Source organism: Macrobrachium rosenbergii, chromosome 40, assembly GCF_040412425.1.
Source record: "Macrobrachium rosenbergii isolate ZJJX-2024 chromosome 40, ASM4041242v1, whole genome shotgun sequence".
In the NCBI taxonomy this organism is placed as follows: domain Eukaryota; kingdom Metazoa; phylum Arthropoda; class Malacostraca; order Decapoda; family Palaemonidae; genus Macrobrachium; species Macrobrachium rosenbergii.
Genome location: NC_089780.1, coordinates 12,103,602 through 12,127,497, shown reverse-complemented (window position 1 = coordinate 12,127,497; position 23,896 = coordinate 12,103,602). Strand labels below are relative to the sequence as shown.

At 33.6% G+C, this 23,896-nt stretch overlaps 1 protein-coding gene across 1 annotated transcript in view; it reads left to right on the top strand.

The window, feature by feature from the left end:
• The window catches only part of LOC136826021 (uncharacterized 29.1 kDa protein in cryB1 5'region-like), a 76,357-nt gene that overhangs the window by 28,532 nt on the left and 23,929 nt on the right, over positions 1–23,896 (top strand). Inside the window, exon 3 of the mRNA XM_067082880.1 lies at positions 8,795–8,935. Within this exon, the coding sequence (XP_066938981.1) occupies positions 8,795–8,935 (141 nt within the window). The remainder of the gene's footprint in view (positions 1–8,794; positions 8,936–23,896) is intronic.

The window sequence follows — 23,896 nt, the reverse complement described above, 5'->3', positions numbered from 1 at the left end:
GTTACGTGCCGAGTGATTTTACCTGTTAAAAAAACGCGTTTCCGTTAAAACAATTTTACAGAAGTACTTAAAGTATTTCACAATAATGGTTATGATGACGATGCATAGGTTCGATTCCCGGTCTGGGTAGGTGCACTTCCGTGTATAGTGAATTTGATATATTGTTGGGTTATTGACATGTTGATATCTGAAAATATAGAGAAGCTTTGTAAAATTAATATAATTTCATGTATATGTATATGTATATATATATATATATATATATATATATATATATATATATATATATATATAAAACTCTTTCATTCCTTTTACTGCATAATGCACACATTATATATATATATATATATATATATATATATATATATATATATATATACATATATATATATATATATATATATATATATATATATATATATATATACATATATATATATATATACATATACATATGTTGTTCTAATATCCTACATAGTAGATAGGTAGATATATCGTTCTCTAATATAACCGAAACAGAATTAAGTATACCGCGCGTAAAGATCATAAATTTTGCGTTCAGAATTGAATATTACTCCAAATTTCGACTTGGCCATGGCTGAGAAAAGATATCTAAGCAGAATAGGTAACTAAATCCCCCTGCTGGCCGCATCCTATCGCAGATTTATTGAAGCGACGCAAGGAGATTCTTTGTTGCCCGGGGTGGGCGGGCCGGGGTGGCGGGGGGTGGGGGGCGGGATTTTCTTCTCAAATTCTGCGCAATTTGAGTTCGTTCCCCAAATATGCGTATCACTCGGCTTCCTCCTTCGCTTCGGCTGCCTTCGGTTACCTTTTTTCTTCTTCTTCTTCTTCTTCTTCTTCTTCTTCTTCTTCTTCTTCTTCTTCTTCTTTTATGGACTCGGGATGAATGTGGAATAGATTCGCTTTCGTTTTTACCCTTTCATATCTTTTGGGTCTTTCTGTGATTTTTTTTTATTTTTTATTTTCCTAGGCTGAGCATGTATGATTTTCAATGCGGAGCAAGCCATGCCATCTCTCTCTCTCTCTCTCTCTCTCTCTCTCTCTCTCTCTCTCTCTCTCTCTCTCTCTTCGATTTTGTCCATCTATCTGCCAGTCTTTTTAATATTAGGCTGAAATCTTAAATTTCTAATAGCATAGTGAATAATGCTCTCTCTCTCTCTCTCTCTCTCTCTCTCTCTCTCTCTCTCTCTCTCTCTCTCTCTCTCTCTTTCAGTTATGTACGTTTTCTTTAATATTGTTGAAATCGCGTAAATTTCTAATAGCATAATGAATGGTTCTCTCTCTCTCTCTCTCTCTCTCTCTCTCTCTCTCTCTCTAGCAACGAACTTGACAAATTGACTGCCTGGGTTGTCTTCTGAAAGACTTTCCTGTCGGTTCCTTTGTAACAAGCGATATTTTTCGGTGATTAATGGCTTTCAAAATTAGATTTGAAAGTTTTAGCTACTTTCCCATTAGAGATTTTGCGAAAAATTAAGAAGGTTTTAGTTAATGAATGCTTCGTGTTTAATAAACCTAAAATTAGAGCGTATTGTCAAGGTAAATAAAAAATTCTTTACCCGCAAATTGATATTGTAGGTTTTTAAAAGTCGCAAAATGAACACATTTTCTATTTATTATTAGAAATTTTTATTTTTTTTTACATATTTCAAAAGGGCTAGGTAAACTATTATGCAAGCCTCTAATATAACCTTTTGAAAGCATTTATTAGAATGGCAGGTTGGAACAAAATGACTTGCATCGTAATAATGCATTGATTTTTGTTTTGGTAAGGTCGGGAACATAGTGACAAAATGGAATACTGAAAAGATTATTTTGAAGTCCCTTTCAGTAATACTCACAAGAATAAGTACTGTTTTCCTATAGATTTCGCTTGACAAGAATGTACAATTTATTACGTTTTCATTGAAGTTATTTGTTGGATCTGTAATCAGAAGTGTGTGTTAGCAGGATATGTGAAAAATGCAGCGAGGCTTACCACTCTTACGGGCTGTTCTATGAGCAAGAGCCCGTGCTGGCATAAGGCCATCTTAATAAAAAAAAAAAAAAAGCTTACCACTGAAGTTAGATTTTCTTTAAGTTTTTTTTTTTTGCTTACTACAACAAAAGATGTTACAACCATTTCTTTTAATCTCTGTTTTCATTATGTTCTACGTTCCCCATAAATGTTTTGCTGCAATGAATTTGTTCTTATAATATTTTAAGTGCAAACTGTGATGTTTGATTACAAAACTACTTCATAATCTCGGGATCGTGTAGATCGTTTCATCTCGTGAAATCTTGTTATTCAGTTTTTACTCCAAACATTGCAAAGAATAAGAGAGTATCGTAATTCATTAATGTCTAACTCTTCTTTTTTCTCTGCATTGGCTTAAGTCCTTAATCCATCTTTCTCTGCTTCCTTCTATTGAAATTCATAATTAAACAACATTATTCTTCTGGGTCTCCACTCTAAGCTCTTCCGAAAAATTATATTTCCATTTTTCATTTCTCAGTTTCCTCGCAACTCAGGGGGAACTGCACGGAAATGAACATTGCATCCACTGTCTCGTCTTTTAGATTTATCATATTCAGCTTCATCCTTTTCGAAAGGGTGTTTAATAAACTTTTCTCGGTCTCATCAGTTCTTGTCGATTTTAAAACGTTTCTGTGATGATTATTCAAATTCATTTGATGAGAGAGTATGGTAGCTCATTTCTTTCATCATGTTTTCTTTTATATTTTTTTTTTTTCATTTTTTCCCGTGTTTTCATTTTCATTTCCATTTCGCATAGAGTCTTCACTTCCTGAGAATTGCAAGTGGAGTTCATCAAGCCGTTATTGACAGACCTTCATTATTAAGATAATTGTTCCTTTCTAAGAGTAGATTGAATATTCAGAAATTTTTGGTGTTTCAAGTTTAATTTTTGATGTATTTATCAGTGTAAAAAAACCGGTTATTTTCCCTTGTGTCATCTTATTAAATATATCCTCATCCAAGGTCAGGGTAGCAGCGCTCATCATATATGATTTAGAGTAACTCGGGTGTATGTTATTCCTGATGGTAGATCGATCCCAATAGGTTATTGCGGCATAAATTTTGAAAGATATATATATATATATATATATATATATATATATATATATATATATATATATATATATATATATATATGTGTGTGTGTGTGTGTGTGTGTGTGTGTGTGTATTATATTTATATATATATATATATATATATATATATATATATATATATATATATATATATATATATGTATGTGTATATATATATGCACGCATAATAATTACCTGAAACTAATTAAACCTCAAGTTTTCCATGTAGAAAAACATTCTTGCATAAAATTATAATATAAATTCTTTACCCCTTCCCGCATAAAATTATAATATATAAAACCCTTTCTTTATCCCTTCTCCTCTCTATTTCGCAAACAGTCTCCCACTGGCACGCTTGCATGCGAACACACACACACACACACACACACACACACACACACACACACACACACCTGATTATAAGACGACAGTCCTTGTTCTTCACCAGACTGAATTCTTGGAAACCTATTGGCTCCCTTTTTTTTTCTCATTCATTCGAGGAAGTGCATTTCCAATGCAAAAAGGTCATTAAATTATCGTTACCCGTTTCCAATCAGTTTGACTGAAATTTTCTCACGATCTCTTCGTGATAAGTAAAAGGCTTGATGAATCTGGTAGGGACTTTGATCCTGTTCGAATGAATTATAGAATTTGCGATAGAGGGGAAGAATGGGAAAGAGCCTTTTAGGAAGAAGGCGATTGATTAATTTTGAAGTTTTGTATAACTTTCTTACAAAAAAGTTTTCAATATTTTTTGTGCAATATTATCCAGAAGTTAAATAAAAAAATTTCGTAGTGGAAATATAGCTTACTAAGGAAACCATTCTGAAGATATTACATAGAATGATATAAAGGCATTTGCTATCCATTTCAGGGACCGCGCGTCATCGTTTTTCTCAAATATCTTTCAAACTAATTATCTGATCGAAATGGTACTTCGACACAGTGTTCAAGACACCTCTTGCTAAATTTTCGATGGATGAAATAAAGAATTTCCGCTGTAAGAAATACGCTGTTTCATCCATCGAAATATGAACACTGGACAATTATTGACTAATATTGACGTGCAGGAAAACCGAATTATTAGAAGAATTGCGAAAACTCAGTGTAAAATCAATTCGCAAATTGCAGCCATTTTATTCAACAAAATATTATTATTATTATTATTATTATTATTATTATTATTATTATTATTATTATTATTATTATTATTATTCCTTTTTTTTTGTCTATCACAGTCATCTTATTCAACTGAGTGGTTTTTATAGTGTGGGGTTCCGGTTGCATCCTGCCTCCTTAGGAGTCCATATTATTATTATTATTATTATTATTATTATTATTATTATTATTATTATTATTATTATTATTATTATTATTATTATTATGCAGAAGAACTTAAAACTCACTTCCTCCTGAAGAAAAGAAAATAAGCAGCTTTCATTTTACCACCGAAAAGTGCCCCAGCCCTCTGCCCTTTCCCCCCCTTGCCTTGCTTGAAGCGACTGTCTTACCTTCTGTCCAATTCAATTTAAGGCATTTCCGGGCGTCAGTGTGGAAAGACTTTAATAAAATGGAAAAAACACTAAAAGCCTCACTCACCGCCAACCACACTTAGCAAGATATATGTCTGTCAGGTCTTGCACTTTACTCAAAATACAACGCACGCTTTAATATATTTTTGCTGTTGCGGGCCCGTTTATGTCCTGGGAGTATTTTGCGTCCGCGGTAAGTGCGTCCCAGTCATTACCTTCCTAGGACATTCGGGTGCATTTTTTTTTCTTTTTTTGCATCACGAACTTGCGTCCGAAGACGTGAATACTTCATATCAGACGTAGTTTTTCTCATTTTGTATATATTTGCATCTTAAATGTTTCAAATTAGAAGGAATTTAAAGATTCGTGTAGTTTTTTGTATATAGTTGCAACTTAAACATATTTCAAACTGGAAGGAATTTTAAAAGATTCGTTTAGCTTTTTGCTTTCAAAAACTCTTCTTATCAGGTGCAGTTTTTCCTCATTTTCTATGTTTTCGCTTCCTAAATATTGCTGTGCCCATAGTTCGTATTTCAAGTGAGACGGAATTTATAGATTCGTGTAGATTTTGGCCATCAAAAAACACTTCACATCAAATGCAGTTTCTCTCATTTTATATATTTGTCCATACTGTGCATTGCTGTGGCCATATATTCGTATTTCAATTTAAACAGAGTTTATATGAATAGAGTTTATAGATTCGTGTAGTTTTTGGCTACAAAAGACATTTCATAAGATGCAGTTTTTCTTATTTTAAGGTCCCCACTAACGCTTAGATATACCTGCGCAGTTAAGCCTGCGCATTCAGCCTGTGCAGGCAAAACTGAGCCTCTAACGTTCAGTTATACCTGCGCAGTTACGCCTGCGCAATCAGCATGTGCAGGCAAACTGAACCCACTAACGTTCAGTTATACCTGCGCAGTTACGCCTGTGCAGGCAGGGCTGAACGTTAAGGCCACCACCAACGTTAGTGGGTTCAGTTTTTCCTGCACAGGCCGACTGTGCAGGCATAACTGCGCAGGTATAACTGAAAGTTATTGGCGGCCTTTATTCATTTTTGCATCCTAACCATTACTGTGCCCATATCTCATACTTCAAGTTAGACTGAAATTATAGACTCGTATAGTTATTGGCTATCAAAAAACCACTTTCTCAAATGCTTGGTAATCTTTTGCAATATATTTAACTTGCTGTCGGGATTGTATAGTGTAAATACTAAATGAAGGTCCTCTTTCTTCAATGAATCAGTTAATTTACAAACGATTTAGGCAGTAGACTTTTATCTTTCTCGTGGTCAGGTCGGTAACGCGACCTCGTTCTGGTCCCCCGCATGCGGGTTCGAATTCTGCGACGGACTTCAGAATATCTTCTTATTTTCGGATTTGGATGCCGGGCTTTGTGGTGACAAGTGTGTCCATAATGTGTACAGAATTCGAGAAGCTAAGAGGGCATTGTGGTTATTACAGTTACATACGTATCCCGTAAAGATGTATATATACATATATATATATATGTATATATATATATATATATATATATATATATATATATATATATATATATATATATATGTATGTATCTTGACACAACAGGTATATACATACAGACACAAACAAACAAGCACTACTGCTTTACGCTCCCTATTGTATAGGCCACCCGTCCACACAAGCAAGACTTGGAGCAACACAGTGAGAGGGTACTTTTATGACCTTCAGTCCCCAAACTTCGGGTTATACCTTAGCCATTCGCACCTCGTTCAATTAACTTTACGACGTGTTCTCTTGCTTCTCCGAAAACTTGCGGGGTTGATCATCTCCAGGACTTTACGCCCCTTTGTTGCCCCGAATATCTTGCGGTATTGTTTCTTGATGTTTGCAGATGGTAAAAGTTTAGTGAAACTCGTTCATGATGAGAGGTCTTTATCTCAGAACTTTTTGGATAACCTATTGCGAGGGTTCAGTGATACCAGGTAGAACGCCTTTAGTCCCAGAATGATGGGATATTGGTGGAATTAATTAAAAGCAGAAGATGTTAGGTAACTCTCAATCTTTTGTCTTACGTAAGACTTGATAGATTGCCGATTCTTTTTTTTTTTCAGAAATGTTGAAATTTTGTAGGAGGTAGTTTGTAATTATTGAAAGCATTTTCAAGGCTTGCCGAAACTAAACACCAATTCAGCTACATATAATGAACACAAGGTTAGTTCAAGTCAAACCCTAAAATAACCTTACTAAAAATGTTTGGCATTGACTTTTCAAAAATGTAAACGATCGTTGCGTAAAGGTTTAAAGAAAGGGAGTGAATCCGGGGATTGGAAGTATGATAACATAGTTTGATCTAAAGGAAATTTATGCAGCCTTTTAATAGAATACTGATAAAGAAGTTTGAGCTACGCATGCGCACATCACACATACACAGGAGGACACTTGCAACTGTATGTATATCATTGGTTGGTTCTTTGATATTGTATCTTTATTTGATAATAATAAACAAGTATCTGCGATTTCAATTTAACATAATTATAGGAAAATATAAAATTAACTTTTTCATTTGCTTGTAACCTGCCTTAGGTGTTGAAGAAAAGCGTTCCACGTCAGTTTTACATTGCGTTTGGTTTGTACCCAGGGGGTTTATATCTTTTTTTCCACGTGTGCTTTGGATAATAAGTAGCTTGCAGAGAATGATGCACTGTCAATTAAATTACAAATAAGAATTTATACATTGGTAGTTGCAGTACAATTCATGACTCCCTTGTGCCCTCAGTACTCGCTTTGATCTTGGTTAAACCGGACTTTAAAAAAAGAAAACGCTGCTATGAAAAGTAAAAAAAAAAGCTATGAAAAGTTTAAAAAAAACTGCTCTCAAAAGTTAATGGGAAAAACAGTTATTTTTTGAGCTCACAGCATGAAAGCAGAATGTTAAATTTTTAATTCGGTGACTTGTATGTAATTACATTTTTACAACACTGAAATTAAAATGGCTGGGTTTTCGTCAGGAATCTTCATTGGCCAGTTAAATAGTCATTACTCTAAAGCCTATTTTTACGTATGAAAATAATTTTTTGCAGTTCTGAGGCGTTAAGAAACTAAATTAATAGGAATTACCAGGGATGCGAAATTTCTGAAACATTAGCATACACCAGAATATGTCATGTTTCGTTTTACATAAATCATTCAAGATTCTGATCATTTGTCAAAATGAGGATGTAATGAATGATGTACTCGAATTTGTAACCAGTAATTCACTTCATATTGATTACCGTTGCGAGTGAGTTCATTGCCAGTGAAGCTATATAATAGATTCTCTTAAAATAGATAATACAGTTACATCTCTGGTGTGATTCTAAGATGAACTTTGCCATTTTAAAGAAATTCTCCCGTTTTTGTTATTTATCCCGCCGAGATTTTGAGATTGTTCTTTATTTTCAGTTTTTATCTCTCTCTCTTTAACCTTTCACATACAAAAATAGATGGTAAGTTGAATTTATGTTGTGAATCCAAGATAAACGTTGTCCATTTAAATGAATTTTCTTGTTTCTGGTGTTTATCCTGCCAAGATTTTGTTTGAGTTGTGTCTTATTTTAAATTTATTTTTGCTCTTTAACCTTTCACCTCATCTGTAACCATAATTTTCTAAATATCTAGAAATAGTAAATAGTTTTCTTTGGTATTTCTCAATTGATTTTGGATATTGCAATTTCCTTATGGTGTCCTCTTTGTCTGGGAAATCTACGCAGCTTTTACTTTTCCTACAGAGCTCGTTCCTCGTCTCTTCAGTAATTATCGTACTGCAAGGCAACCTTACTTTCGGTTGCCTTACAGTACTGTTCATCCCCAGCTCTGATTCTCTCTCGTGCAGAATTAGCACCAGTTACTGAACTCACTGGTACAGTACTTCCGTGAGTTCTCGCTTATATTCATAGATAATTTCTTCCCCTTCTCAGCTACATTCCTCAATTTACATTCCTCCATTTGCGGTTTCCTCCCTTCCGTCGTTTCTCCACCTTTTCTGAAATTCCTCCCTTCTGATGCGCCATTCTCTTCCCGGAACGTTTCCTCTCCATCTTAGGCCATGTACGTCGGCCTTTTAAGCCTCCAGAATCAACTCAGGATATTTCTAGGTATTTTTAAGAGTCCTGTTTTATTCCCTAGAAAAATACGGAGAGTCCCTGTGTTATTCCCTGGGAAATTACGGAGAGTTCCTGTTTTATTCCCTAGGAAATTACAGAGAGTCCTTGTTGTATTCCGTAGGAGATTACGGAGAGTCCCTGTTTTATTCCCTAGGAAGTTACGGTGAGTCCCTGTGTTATTCCTTAGGAGATTACGAAGAGCCCCTGTTTTATTCCCTGTGAAATTACGGAGAGTCCCTATTTTATTCCCTAGGAAATTACGGAGAGTCCCTGTTTTATTCCCTAAAAAATTACGGAGAGTCCCTATTTTATTCCCTAGGAAATTACGGAGAGTCCCTGTGTTATTCCCTAGGAAATTACAAGAGTCCCTATTTTATTCCCTAGGAAATTACGGAGAGTCCCTGTTTTATTCCCTAGGAAATTACAGGAGACTTCCGTTCAGATTTTCTCTCTTCGTTCAAGTAACATGTTCATGTAACAGTACTTATTTGTTTGCATTAGATTGTATTATGGTATTCACCCAATCATCGTCTCATTCCAATTTTTTTTCTACTTTCTCAGTTACTGTACAAACTCATTGTCAGTACCATTTATCCCGACTTCCGTGATGATCTGGATTTCTTTTAATTTTTATTATTCTTTGCATCTGTCTTTTTCCCATGATATTGTTTCTCCGCAAAAGTCTCCATCCAATCCTCTGTAAATTGCGATTTTATGAAAAAAAAACAAAATTGTACTCGAATCCATCACCGTCTAATGACCATAGTTTGGTATATTTCGTCGCCATTTTTATGATAAATTTTTTGTTCTATATTCCATTAGATTTTATCTTTTACACCAATTATGTCTTCCTTCGTCTGCCTTATTTTTGTCACGAAAGCGTAATCGCTAAATTTATATCTGAGTAAATTTTTCAGTTCCGTCTATTTTTAATTGCTCATTGTGACCTCTCATTGATAATTCTTCCTTTCAGTAATTGAAGTGAAAGGTTTTACCTTGGTATTGTGAATATATTACCCCTCCTAACTTATTGGAGGCATATATTGGAAATGGATACTTACCTTCTTATGTTATACAGTGGAGTAAAACACACTTTATATATTGCTAAGAAATATTTAAATTAGACCCTGGGTTATTTTTACAACACCGGTTGATGCTTGAACAAGAACATTAAGTAATTATTCTAAATCTCAAAAAGTTTCAAATTAAAGAAAAAGTAGAATGAAACGAGTAGGAATGTATATGTGAAAATAGTTGGAAAGCATAAGAAAAATATTAAGTAAAGTATGTGTGTGTGAGAGGGAGAGAGAGAAATGCAATAATTTAATAAACCACATATCAAAAGTCATGAAAGAAGGCTCTGTAAATGTATGCAAATAAAACCAATATATATATATATATATAAAACAAATACTAAAGGAAAGAGAAACAAACGTAATAATAGCCCAGTGAAATTTCCACGGGGGCAATATTTGGAGAAGAATGGGCTCATTGTCCGTTCTACCTTTTTTCTTAGTGCAAAATACATTTCCCAGGACAGCCCCGTCCCCCGGGCTAGCAGCTGACCTCAGGGGGGATGACCAGAGTGAAACTTCCCCTTTAGTGGAAGAGGCGAGGAAAATAAATGTAGGAAAGAATAATGCATGAAGTTAAGCTTAAGAGAATGTATTTGTTACAGCGTTCATTGATAAAAAAAATGGCACCCGAATTTGCCTTCTCGGGATAAGAAGGTAATATAGGATAATACGTCGATGGAGATTTGGCGTGCTGGAGTAAGAGAAATTAGAATATAATTTTCTAAAATGGGATACATTCATTAGGGTGTGATATTAAATGAAGGGAAACGTGCAACGTGAATTCAGCTTTAAGATAAAAAGATAATGAAGTAACCACCACTGGAATAGGGTATTAATAACAATGAAAGGAAATGCGCAGAATAGATAAATGAATTGAAGCATGAAGGATGCTGTACGCAGTGGATAATAACCCGTGAAAGGAGTGAGCGAATAGAAGGAATGGAAAGAAGTATATAATTAGAAGAGCCATAAGAAACGACGTTCATGTTGGCAAATACTACCTTAGGTTTAATGAAATGACAAAAAGAATAAAAAAAATATGTTAAAGACTAAGGAACATATTTAATCATGCAGTCGAACGAATAATAAATTGAAATAAAATTTCCCAGCTAGAGCCCACCTGAAATTCATCCGCTATAACACTGACGATAATGAAATAAATAAAAAAAAGAAGGGGGCGAGACCCACACACACATTCCAAAATATCCTAGCAAGCGAATCGTTGCCTTCTGGGTGGAAATGGGAGTGGAATGATGGCACCCATTCTCGTTTCTTTAAAAGCAACCATTCTCTTCCTCTTGATTAACTCGGGGTGGAATGAATATATATTCTCGGAGGAATGTCTGCTCTCCTCTCTTTCTCTCCTGTGCTTCGTATCTTCCAGAAATAAACGTGGAGATGTTACTTGTCTAAATTTTTATATTTATATTTATATTTATATAATTAATACCTTCGTATTCGTCGTATATTTGCGTTCTTTGTGGCTGACGCGTCATTTTGTGGGGATTCATGTAGTTCATATTCAAATAAAAATTCTAATTTTATTGCTTTTCCTATTTGCCTTTGCAAGAAACGTAATACAGTTCTTTCTCATTTTTCACTGAAGTGGATATATTTATTAATGACGGTATTTATCTCTTACGTAGCTTTTAAAATATAAAATATTGAAGTCTCGTATCCGTCGTGTCAACCCGCTCCTCTCCTGATATGATTGTTAATTATTTCAGTCTCGACCTTTCTTTGTTTCTTCTTTGTTTATGCGAACATGTGCATTCACTCTTCCTTATAAAGAATGTCTAAGGTCCTTACGTTATGTATGTGTGTGTATATATATATATATATATATATATATATATATATATATATATATATATATATATATATATATATATATATATATATATATATATTCAAACTTATATATATATATATATATATATATATATATATATATATATATAATAATATATATAAACTATAGAAATTAAGTCAATGAAAACGTCCGCTCTTTGCCTGGACTCTGCCGCCACTTAAGTATTATTAAAGTCGAAAGTCTCTTACCGATGCAGACGCTTCGACCTTAGTCCTGTATTTTGGATTACAAAAATTCCATGACGACATTCTCTTCTTACATGAAATTTGGTGTAATCCCATCATCCAGCCATCTCATAGACTCTGACAGCCTGGAAGAATGCCTTGCTTGCAAAAACTTCTACGGTATTTAGGCTCTCTCTCTCTCTCTCTCTCTCTCTTGTGTTTCTGTATTGTATAATCTTCCACGGTATGTAGTCTCTCTCTCTCTCTCTCTCTCTCTCTCTCTCTCTCTCTCTCTCTCAATCCCATGTGTTTCTGCGGTGTATAAACTATCCTTCAATCAGCGGAGAAGGAATATCCTGCTTCCTCACGGCAAGGGTATATGACACTCTGCGTCAGACTGGTATCACATATCTGCGTCAGACTGATATCACATATCCGCCCCCAAGCTCGAATCCATTACTCCCAGCGCCCATCTGTGGCGTACTTTGATTTGCGTTTGATGCTATTATATGTCTCCAAAGGGAAATTACCCTCCTGTTGGCGCACTGGGTCGGCGGCTTGTGCAAGCCGCCACTGTTCATTAGGCACTCGGAGGTGATTTTGGAGTTCGGGGAACCTGTGATGATTGCGTGCATCCTGATGATGGGTGCGTTCTCATTGTATGTTTACGCACTAAAGCGTACTTGGTAGATGTGTATATACAGTACATGTCTGTGTATATATACAGACACACACACACACACACACATATATATATATATATATATATATATATATATATATATATATATATATATATATATATATATATATATACATATATATAAGAAAGAATTTTATTATCACGTGATAAAATTTATTCATATATATTGTATAGATATATATATACACGTTATGTATGTGTATGTAATGTATATATATACGTTTTATATATAATGTATATAATATATATATATATATTTTTTTCATACTATGAGCTTTCCTAATGACACCAAACAATGCGTATATCAAGTTCCATGTAAGTTTCGAAAAGTTTTCGTATTTATCAGACTGAAAAATCACTGGAAAAGAGAAAAGATCAACAGATGAGTGAGATGTATACCAGACAACAGTGCAATTTTCATTCGTGTTAATGAAAACAATTATTCCATCAATTGGACAGGCCTAAAAGCTGGTCTGTGCTGATGATATATTTGAATGAAAGGAATATAATTAAATCTAATTTTATTAAAAACTTCTAGCAATAATATGCAAAATAGCTTAAATATTTTTAAAATTGATCCATCTATTTTAAAAGGGATATGGAAACTATAGGTTTCAAGTAGTGTAGGTAGTCTGGTCCCGAAGGCATTTAGAAATAGCATTGGTATGAACATACAATAGCATCCTATGAACAAGATTAATTAACAGCTCACTTACCCTCAGTCGTAACGAGGTTATGTCTGTCACAATTTTTACCGGCTTAGACTTCCCGTTGATGCTTAAACGAATTCAGATGTGATCAATAGATGCGCTTGTTGTACAATTAGTTTAGGGGTAATTGGCCTGAAATATACGTATTATCCAAAGGATGTTCTTTCTTCTCAAAATCTGTGTTCTACTTTATTCGAAATATATTGTCGACAGCTTTCCTATTTTTTTTTTTAAATATAATTTAAACCACTGTTGAAAATCTAGCTAACGTCTTTTGGCCCGTTTATTTGTGACGTTTTTGGTGCTTGATTTTTGTATCCCAAACTACATTTGAAATAATTAAACAATAGCCGTGAACATATGGAACTGGAAGCCGCTCTTTCACTTTCAAAATAAAGACCAGATTTAATAATTATATAGAGAACCCAGCCTTTTGTTTATTTAGGTGTTTTGAAAATATATTACCTGCTTCTCTATAAAAGCCTGTGTGTCATTGTGTGCTTGAGTCATTTAATCTGTTTATGGTTGTGTATTCATTCGTAGCTATATATGCACATTCTTTTATGCTCGGACATAAGCACACACACATACAATTTACAAAAATAATCTGAAATAATGTTAGGCCAGAGCCAAGTTCCCCCACCCCCAACACAAAAAATATGAAGAAAGGATACAAGCTACAATATTATGCCACTTCTGAAAATCAAATTGCATGGTTATTAATTTAATAATATCAACACATTTCTTCAATAAAAATCCGAAGTGTCTCGCTTCGTGACTCGTAAAAATCCTATTGCAAATCTCTGCTGCAATATGACTCGATAATGAAAAACTCACTAAGGATGAAAATGTGCCCCATTTTTTCTATACGTTCTTATTCTTCGTGTGACGTAAATTTTATAGAAAGCCATCCTGTTTAATTTCCTGACACTTCTGTTTAGTTTTAATCAAATGTTCGGTATTTGTTTTTGTGTTCAAATTTACAGAATGAGTTTCTAATAAAATTTGATTTTATTTTATTGTTGCCGGAAAATATTGTTGTGGTAATTTTTTTTTTTGCTATTGAATCAATTTTTAATTTATTCATATTTACGTTTTTATTTTTGTTATTTTGTCGTCGTTTTGGTTAAAATTTTATGTTATCTTTCAGTCATTTTATTCGATCCAACGTTATGGCTTTTCTTTTATTTTCCCAAAATGAATTATACTCATTTTATCTGTCGCGGAGGCTCTGCATCTACTCAGGACATGAATATTAATGAGATTTGTTCACTCTCGCATTTTTCATAAGCATTCCGTGATGCTGAATGCAAATTGTAAGGATTGTACACCGATGGTTTTTTTTTTTCATTCCCTGTTTCTGAGAGGTCTAGAACGCCCTCATTACTATTCTCATCGTTAAGTGGCACTGAAGTACCGCTCCTTATCATTCATTTTCTCCTGAGTGGTAGAAAAGTTTCTCGAAAGACTCAAGTACCACGATTAAGCGCTTTTATGAAGTACTTTACCGTACTACTCGTTCTTTTATAGAATTTTTCTCAGAAGTTGGGTGGGTGGGGTATTCCACGCGTATGTGGACGTTAATGGATTTTTACTGGACTTTTTAAGTTTCTTTGGAGGTAATGGCGTGAAAGGATCATACACGTTGAAGAATTAACTTGAAAACAAAAGATCTAAGAGTCCGTGGTCTTGTTTTTTCGTCACACAAAGATGGTCGCAATTTTTGGATATTAGTTTATCTCTCCTGCCCTGATGCTTCCATCTATGTCAGTCATTAATAAGGGACATGATGCAGATGGAGTGTTTCATAATATTCAGATTTACAGCTCTTCCAGACTCGCGCAATGACCAGCCTCAGCCAGGTAGATCTGTCAGCAGTGTTTAGTCTGGATGGAGTCCCAACTTCATTAGGAAATGTAAATGACAAGTTTCATTTCATTGTAGTACTGAATTGACTCTGAACAAGTACAGACCAATGTCTTTTCATTCATACCAGCTGTTGCCTGATCTTTGGTAGTGCATTCTTAAAAATTCTACAGTGGCATTTTCTGTGGTCTGCACTTGAGGTTTATCGTTCGTACAGAAGTTATAGGAAGAACCAATATGCTTCCCTCGCCTGGCTTTTCCTCATAACTGCAAATAGAGGAAAAAATTTTTTTTTTTTGCTGAAAAATATTTTTATTTATATTTTTGTTTATTTCACGTGCCTTGCTCTGCAGGAATACATAGGCGTGTGCGGTTATGCTTTTGTGTCCTTGCCTATTCGTGGCCATTCAGACAAAAAAGTAAAAGTTACATGGTTCAGGTCCCCTTGTTCCTTTTCTTTCTAAGAGAATGAAAGGTTTTCCTAGGCTTTGGCCTGACGTTGTAGTGGAAGCATTTATTTTTCTTTTTTTCCCATTCATTTAGAAAAACGTTACTTATCAGAAACGAAACAAAAGCTGAAATCTTAAGGTAGTATGAATATAAAAGAATCCATTTAATTTAATTTTATATAGATTTCATTAATATGAGACTGTGCATTGTTAACAGATAAGGAACAGGAACAATATAAGCAAAAAATAAAAAAAATTAAGTGACCGTTGTTGTATACAGAACAGAAAATGAGTTAAATTTATTGTCATATCAGTAATTACTTTTAATTAATCAAACCGCTGAATATTTATATGATCATTGCAGCAGAGTCTATCAGAATGAGGCATTCAAAGTAAAGGTTCAGAGAAGATTTGGAAAGTAGTTACATAGAAAGTGGACATTGAGGTAAGATGAACGACCATCAAAAATCGGATGATTAGATAATGGAACAAGATTTTGTGCATTGAAGGAGACAGGGAAGTGCTTGGGAAGAAGATTGTATGTATATATGTATATATATATATATATATATATATATATATGTATATATAATATATTATATATATATTTATATTTACATATAGATATATATGAAACTATTTTCGAATGGAGACTCAAAATCTTATAAACTGTTAGAATATTGATATTACACTTTAAATTATGGTCTTTATATATATATATATATATATATATATATATATATATATATATATATATATATATATATATATATATATATATATATATATATATATATATATATATATATATATATATATAATAATGCTCATAATTTCAAGTTTATTCTCAATGTTCAAACTTTTAGAAGATTCTGACTTTTCATTCGAAATAGTTTCACGTTTCCAGTGTGTTACTCGAACCACTAAAACATCATTTCCTTTTTCCGAGATATTAACCCACGAAAAAATATGCTTTTTTACGAAACTGTGCTCTCTTTCTCTCTGTCTCTCACCCTCTTTTCCCTACCAAACATACACTTTTCGTCGATCAGATTCATAAATGACTTTGAAAAGAAACCCTCTCTTGAATCGTACAGTTCTAAAACATTGGAAAACTAAAATGATTTTATCGGGGACTTAAATATAATTTTGTCATCTGCTGACCTTCATCTGCTCAGTTGAAAAACTGCTTTTGATGATAACAATAAACTCGAAATGAAATATTAGGTCTTGCGTCCTGCCTGCATAAAGAGTGGAAGAAATTGAAATGTTTCAGTATTCAATTTCTTCCTCACTCAACTGCTAAGGGTAATAAGAGCGTATTTCGCCTTCTTCTTGCGTGCCAGGCTGAAACGAATGTGGCAGTGGTCTTGATCACCTGAACTTTTCTGAAATATGTTTGCCACTTGAATTTGGGAATCTGATTTCCGTGATGGATGGACGAGAAAAAATGATGCGAACAATCAAGAACCACGATGCTACATTTTAGCCATTAAAAAAACTACATTTTAGCCATTAATAAAAACACCTACATTTTAGCCATTAAAAATACACCTACATTTTAGCCATAAAAAAATACCTACAGTTTAGCCATTAAAAAAACACCTACATTTTAGCCTTAAAAAAACACGTACATTTTAGCCATTAAAAAAAACACCTACACTTTAGCATTAAAAAAACACCTACACTTTACCCATTAAAAAAACACCTACATTCTAGCCATTAAAAAACACCTACATTTTAGCCATTAAAAAAAACCTACATTTTAGCCATTAAAAAAACCTACATTTTAGCCATAAAAAAACCTACATTTTAGCTATTAAAAAAAACTACATTTTAGCCATAAAAACCCTACATTTTAGCCTTTAAAAAATACATTTTAGCCATTAAAAAAACACCTTTGAGTATTTAAAATTTCTTCCGCGTGTAGTTATCTGATTTCGACCGGTATCAATAAGCCTCATCTCACATAAACCTTTACCGTCTCGGTGGCTTTGTAGTTTATTGTTGTAATCGCAAACGTTATTTCTCGGTAGAATAACTCAAAAAATATTTAACGACTAGTTTGTGGTTTTGTAATTTCCCTTTTCATTTTTTAGCAATCTGTATTGCTAAAGAAAATTGGAATTAGAAGGAGAAGTCAATTTAGTGCGTACAAAGATTTTTGTTTTATAGAATAAAAGAGCAAGCATCATTAACTCCTACAAGCAAGCACAGTAATTTCTTCAGAGCAAGAAATGAAAAACCTGACGTCACACCTTTCAGAAGATAACAATGGTCATGGAGCCTCGTGAATGAAAAGAAGCACAAAATAAAAAGTAAAAAATGAAAAATGAAACATTAAAAAAAAGGACAAAGCATCCAGATACCTCCCCAAGGTGAAATAAGAGTACGCTTGAAAGGGGGTGGGGCGGGGGACGAATCCTGGAAAGGAGATAGAGGGGTTGGGGGCTGGGGGTAGAGCAGAGACATGGTGGAGGAGAGGGGAGGGGGCGTGTCTGTCACCCCTACCACCGACCCAATTTTTTTTTTTTTTTTTTTTTAAGGATCCTAAATTGACCCGCATGGACAGGATATTACTGCCCCGTAGGACGCAAGGTAGAAGGGACTAGCGGCCTCATTACGGCATCCCTGGAAACAGAAATTGATGCGCGGCAATAAATCAGGGCTCATTTTCCGAGCTTTTGACAATGGCGGCGACTTATTGCGATCCCCCAGTGAGCCATCTGGCGAAAGGTGTATCAGGAAGGAATTTTCCGTCGCCACCACCGCAGCCAGAAGTCTTGCACTTATGGCAATATCTCCAGCTTCACCGTGAGACGCAATTTTCAGTAATAGTGTTTTGTGGAAAGCTGGAAAACTGACGAACAAGATTGGGATTTTAAGGCAGTTTCGGCGTTTGTGAGACTACGTCATAAGAGGGAAATTCGGTCTACTTTAAATTGTAATTATTGCTGCTTTAACCTTTCCAGAACAATTTGCTTGCATAAAAATTCTAAGAAAGAATATAGTCCAGCACTATTCATAGGAGGATTTTGGAATAATGAACAAGTAACGTTGTTAAGGAATCATACTGACTATTTATTTAAAGACAAGAAAACACAAATCGATAAATAGATCTGAAATGTAACTCAGTATAATTGAGTGAGGGAGACAAAATGAATGGCTTATGTGAATGTAACTCCAGATGACGCTTCGTAATGTAATTATTCTTAGTTGTTGGTGATTTGATAAATAGTTCACGGACACCTGCTATCATTAATCATTTTATAAGCTTAAGGTAATGCTAGTCAAATATATATGAAAGTTATTTTAATGATTTTTATTAAGCTTTGCCAGATGATCACAGATGCTGAAGTACGTGTGTATATATATATATATATATATACATATATTTATTTATTTATTTATTTATTTATTTATTTATTTATTTATTTATTTATTTATATATTTATTTATATATTTATTTATTTATATATTATACCTTTTCCCCATTTGACGTGTGACGCAAGAAGTCATGTTGATTCCTCGAAAATGGAAAATAATGTCAGTTCCAAGGTTTTGAACCCTGAGATTCAAAAGGGATTTGTTTCTGCATATGATCTGTGAATTTGATTTCCTAAGAAGTGTCTGTGTGTGGGTGTGTGGGCGTGTGTCTGGAGGTGAAAGAGAAAGAGAGAGAGAGAGAGCAATATCTTGGAAAAACCACATGATGTTTTGATACCTCGGATAGCAAATGGGAAGGATGAGACTATTTTAAATGAAAAGTTAACTGCATTATCTTCTAAACTTCCATAACCTCAAAATTATACTATATATATTACTTGCATCACATCGTTTATATATATATTATATATATATATATATATATATATATATATATATATATATATATATATATATATATATATATATATATATATATATATATATATATATTCTTCTTCCTCAGCATTTCCCTTACTTGACAGTGCATGCAATCATTTTCCATATTTTAATATATAGGTTATTGTTTGTCGTTCATCTCACCTCACAGTCACTTTCTAACTGCCTCCCAAACCCTTAGTAAACCCTCCCTTAGCTTATCTGGTTCTTATATCAATATTCACAATTTTATTGATCCAAAGTAATGAATGACACGGCCAATAAATGGCTCATTTGTTGGTATATGCAACAATATTCCATTACTTATTTTCTTACTCGTATTGTTTTTTGTTCCATATTAATTATTGACTACTTAAAGTCATATACTAAGTTAACGTTATGTATGAAATTGCGAGTTAATCTGAACACCTTATTTTATAAATGGACGTTTACTGTCGCAAGGTCAGACAGTCTTCAACATCGCCTGAAGATTCAGTGTCATTGTGGTTTTTGACTAATCGAGTTTTCTACACGAAGGTGTAATAAGTAAGACTGAAATAATGTCAGTTCTCCAACACGATATTAAAGGCAATTTTTCTATAGTATCCCTAATAATTGAAAAGGCAAACTTTCATAGTATCCCTAATCATCGAAAAGGCAATTTTTCATAGTATCCCTAATAATTGAAAAGGCAAGTTTTCATGGTATCCGTAATATTTGAAAAGGCAAGTTTCCGTAGTATCCCTAATGATTGAAAAGGCAAGTTTTCATAGTATCCCTAATATGTGAAAAGGCAAGTTTCCATAGTATCCCTAATAATTGAAAAGGCAAGTTTTCATAGTATCCCTAATAATTGTAAAGGCAAGTTTTCATAACATCCCTAATAATTGAAAAGGGAATTTTTTTATAGTATTCCCTAGTAATTGAAAAGGCAAGTTTTCAGTGTCCCTAATAATTGAAAAGCGTATATTTTTTATAAACCTTGTCAATACACCAGACTTTGATGTTTAGGAATGTTTATATGATATCTTATCTGTTTTATTGTTTCTGAAATTTTATAAATCTGATTGATTATGGTCGCAATTTCGTCTCGTATTCCTTCTCACCTCCTAAAACCATTTCCCTACTTTTGTTGCTCTACGTACAAATGATTATGGAGACTCCCGTCAACAAAATGTTTGCGGAAAGGAAATATTCTGGAGCCATTTAGGAATATTGAAGACAGAGTCATCAATCACAGAATCATTAGTTGAGTTGCCTTTATTCCACATGGGAACAGGAGGTACCTGTCACGAGATCCTTAACAAAGATAAAGTATTATAATCGAAAACGTATGGCAACTTAATGTCTTGATGACTACGTGTATATATATATATATTATATATATATATATATATATATATATATATATATATATATATATATATATATATATATATATATATATATATAAACACACACACACACACACACACATATATATATATATATATATATATATATATATATATATATATATATATATATATATATATATATATAATCATGAAGCTTCAAATGTTTAATATCAAAATCACGCTACTTCGGGAATATCCCTGATGGGAATTATCACCGAAGGGGAATTTTTTATTGATAAACGGATTGGTACCGCCCGGTCTCGATCCCTATTTGACCGTCGAATGGAGTCGTTGGAAGGTACTGTGTCGAGGGATCGAGACCCGGCGGTGCCGATCCATTTATCACTTAAAAATTCTCCTTCGGTGATAATATTCCAAAAATAGTGTGAATTGGATATAAAATGATTGGAGATATTCCCGAATATAGCGTAATTGGATATAAAATGACATTTGTAGCTTTATTTATTTATTGTATATAGATCACGGAGTGATATAATTTATATTTATATATATATATATATATATATATATATATATATATATAATATATAAATACTGAATATAAAATGAATAACATCATCATTAATCAGATTAATGAGTAAAAAAAAACTCTTTGACAGGCTGACGAAGAGGCATATTTTAGGCTATTGGGATAAAATTTACAAACAATGGGAGCCCAAATCCAATGCAGTCCGGGAATACATCCAGTAAAATTCATAATTTTGCGGGAAAAAAAATAAATGACGTAACTTTTTTAAACATTCACGCGTACTGGCATTCAGCGCATTCGGCGACCGATATACAGGAATGAATTTCCATTCCGCCGTTTCAATCAGTTATCATAGCTGTTTGTCCCATCATTACGAGTTTTATGGTGTCGTCGAAATGAATGAAGCCCGTATTTTGAAACGCTGACAGCTGACGTAGCAGGAGCGTCATTTGATTTTGAAATATTTTGTCGGATTAATAGAGGATTCATGCGGGCATGATAGCCGCTATATATCAATGATTTGATTATTATCTGTTAATAGTGACAAACGATTTGTTTTCGGGAGAGTGGCACTGGCACGACGCCACGGGTGTATGTGAAAAACGTTCGTGAAAAATGACGGACGAAATATCAATAGTAGAATGTATATATTAATGCTTTTTTGTGTAGTATGTTTGTCTGATTGGATGCTGAAACAGGTCTCAATAAGCCATTTTTATCTAAATAATACCTGGAGCTGAAAATTTTTATTGTGACAAACTGAAACTTCTTTCGGCTTTGATATTGTCAAAGTCTAGAACAGGCACCAGTCACGGAAAATGTAATCCCTAGAGGCAGTAACATGTTATGCAAACGAAAAGAGAAATTATACGATGATATTTGAAATGCAAAATTCATACAAGATAATTCAGTGCTTTACCAACCTCAATTGAAGCTGTCATGTATCAGGTAAATGGAAAGTTTATGAAATTTTTATGTCATTTCCTTTTTCCCCATAAATTTCTTAAATAAAGTTTGTAAAATGCAATAAGGAGTACAGAAGTAGGTGGATCTGTTTCCAACAATAATAGAAGGGTGTGTGTAAACATAGGATTTTGGATAAGGAAGGTAAAGGAGTGAGATTAATATATTGGTCGCTTTTGTTATTCTATATCCAATCTAATTCTTTAATACTTTTAAAATGCTAACCAGAAAGGATTAATTCTTTGCTAGGTATAATAATAAAACGTAAATTATTAACCGTGAGACGATAACAGATTATAATTTCTAGAAAGCAAGAATCCACTTCCTTACATAAATTGATAATTTTATCATAGGGACATTTCACTCCCCGTCATTGAGTTAATACCAAACAATAGTAAAAGGGTCTTAAATGTTTTTTTTGAGTGAAATTAATATAAAAAGAAAGTGACAACTTTCACACTAACCATTGCAGCCGCTTTGCGAGTTCACGCGAAATGATAGGAAATTAAATCAAAAGATATAGTGATTTTCTCTAAGTAGTTATGAGGTAGCCTCTCACTCAACATTGTGGAAATAACCTTCTCTCATATTTTCTCATCATAATATCCGGTCTGTTACTTGTTATTGGAGGGTAACTGCTTATTATTTTTCTAACTGTTTTTTTTCTTATAATTGAGATAGGTAAGGTACTATCTAGGAGACTGAGTCCATCTATTCCTCATCTGGCCTGATTGATACTGGATGTTTTTCATCATCATCAGATCCATTAGGAGGAAGGGGAGGAGTTGTTATCTCAGGACACATCATTAGCGAGAAAAAAACCTTCGGTAAAAACAAGTCATTCCGATCTTGGAAGATGTTTGAAAAGATCCGAGTAATGTTATTGGACATTGTAGCCTATATTTGCCAACAGATTATTATTATTATTATTATTATTATTATTATTATTATTATTATTATTATTATTATTATTATTATTATTATTATTATTAGTTCCTTATTGGAGGGGTCGGTATCGTACTCGGCTAGCACTCTGCTGGGCCCGCGTTCGACTCTCCGGCCGGCCAATGAAGCATTAGAGGAATTTATTTCTGGTGATAGAAATTCATTTCTCGCTATAATGTGGTCCGGATTCCACAATAAGCTGTGGGTTCCGTTGCTAGGTAACCAATTGGTTCTTAGGCACGCAAAATAAGTCTAATCTTTCGGGCCAGCCCTAGGAGAGCTGTTAATCAGCTCAGTGGTCTGGTTAAACTAAGGTATACTTATTATTATTATTATTATTATTATTATTATTATTGTTATTATTATTATTATTATTATTTGTTCTTGGGGCTTACTCCATGTAGTTTTTGGTCTAAATTCTAGACTTAATGTATTTCAGTGACCCTATTTGAAACCTCATTCCACAGAGAGGACTCTTGAGTGCAGACCTGTTATTTGATGTATAGATTAAACCTGGTATATGCCTGGACGGGTCATTCATAATAGGCGTTCAGAATTGGAGATAGGAACTGGTAGTAAACAAGAGGCCTGATATGGACCTCTGATCCAGATTCCTTTTTTAAA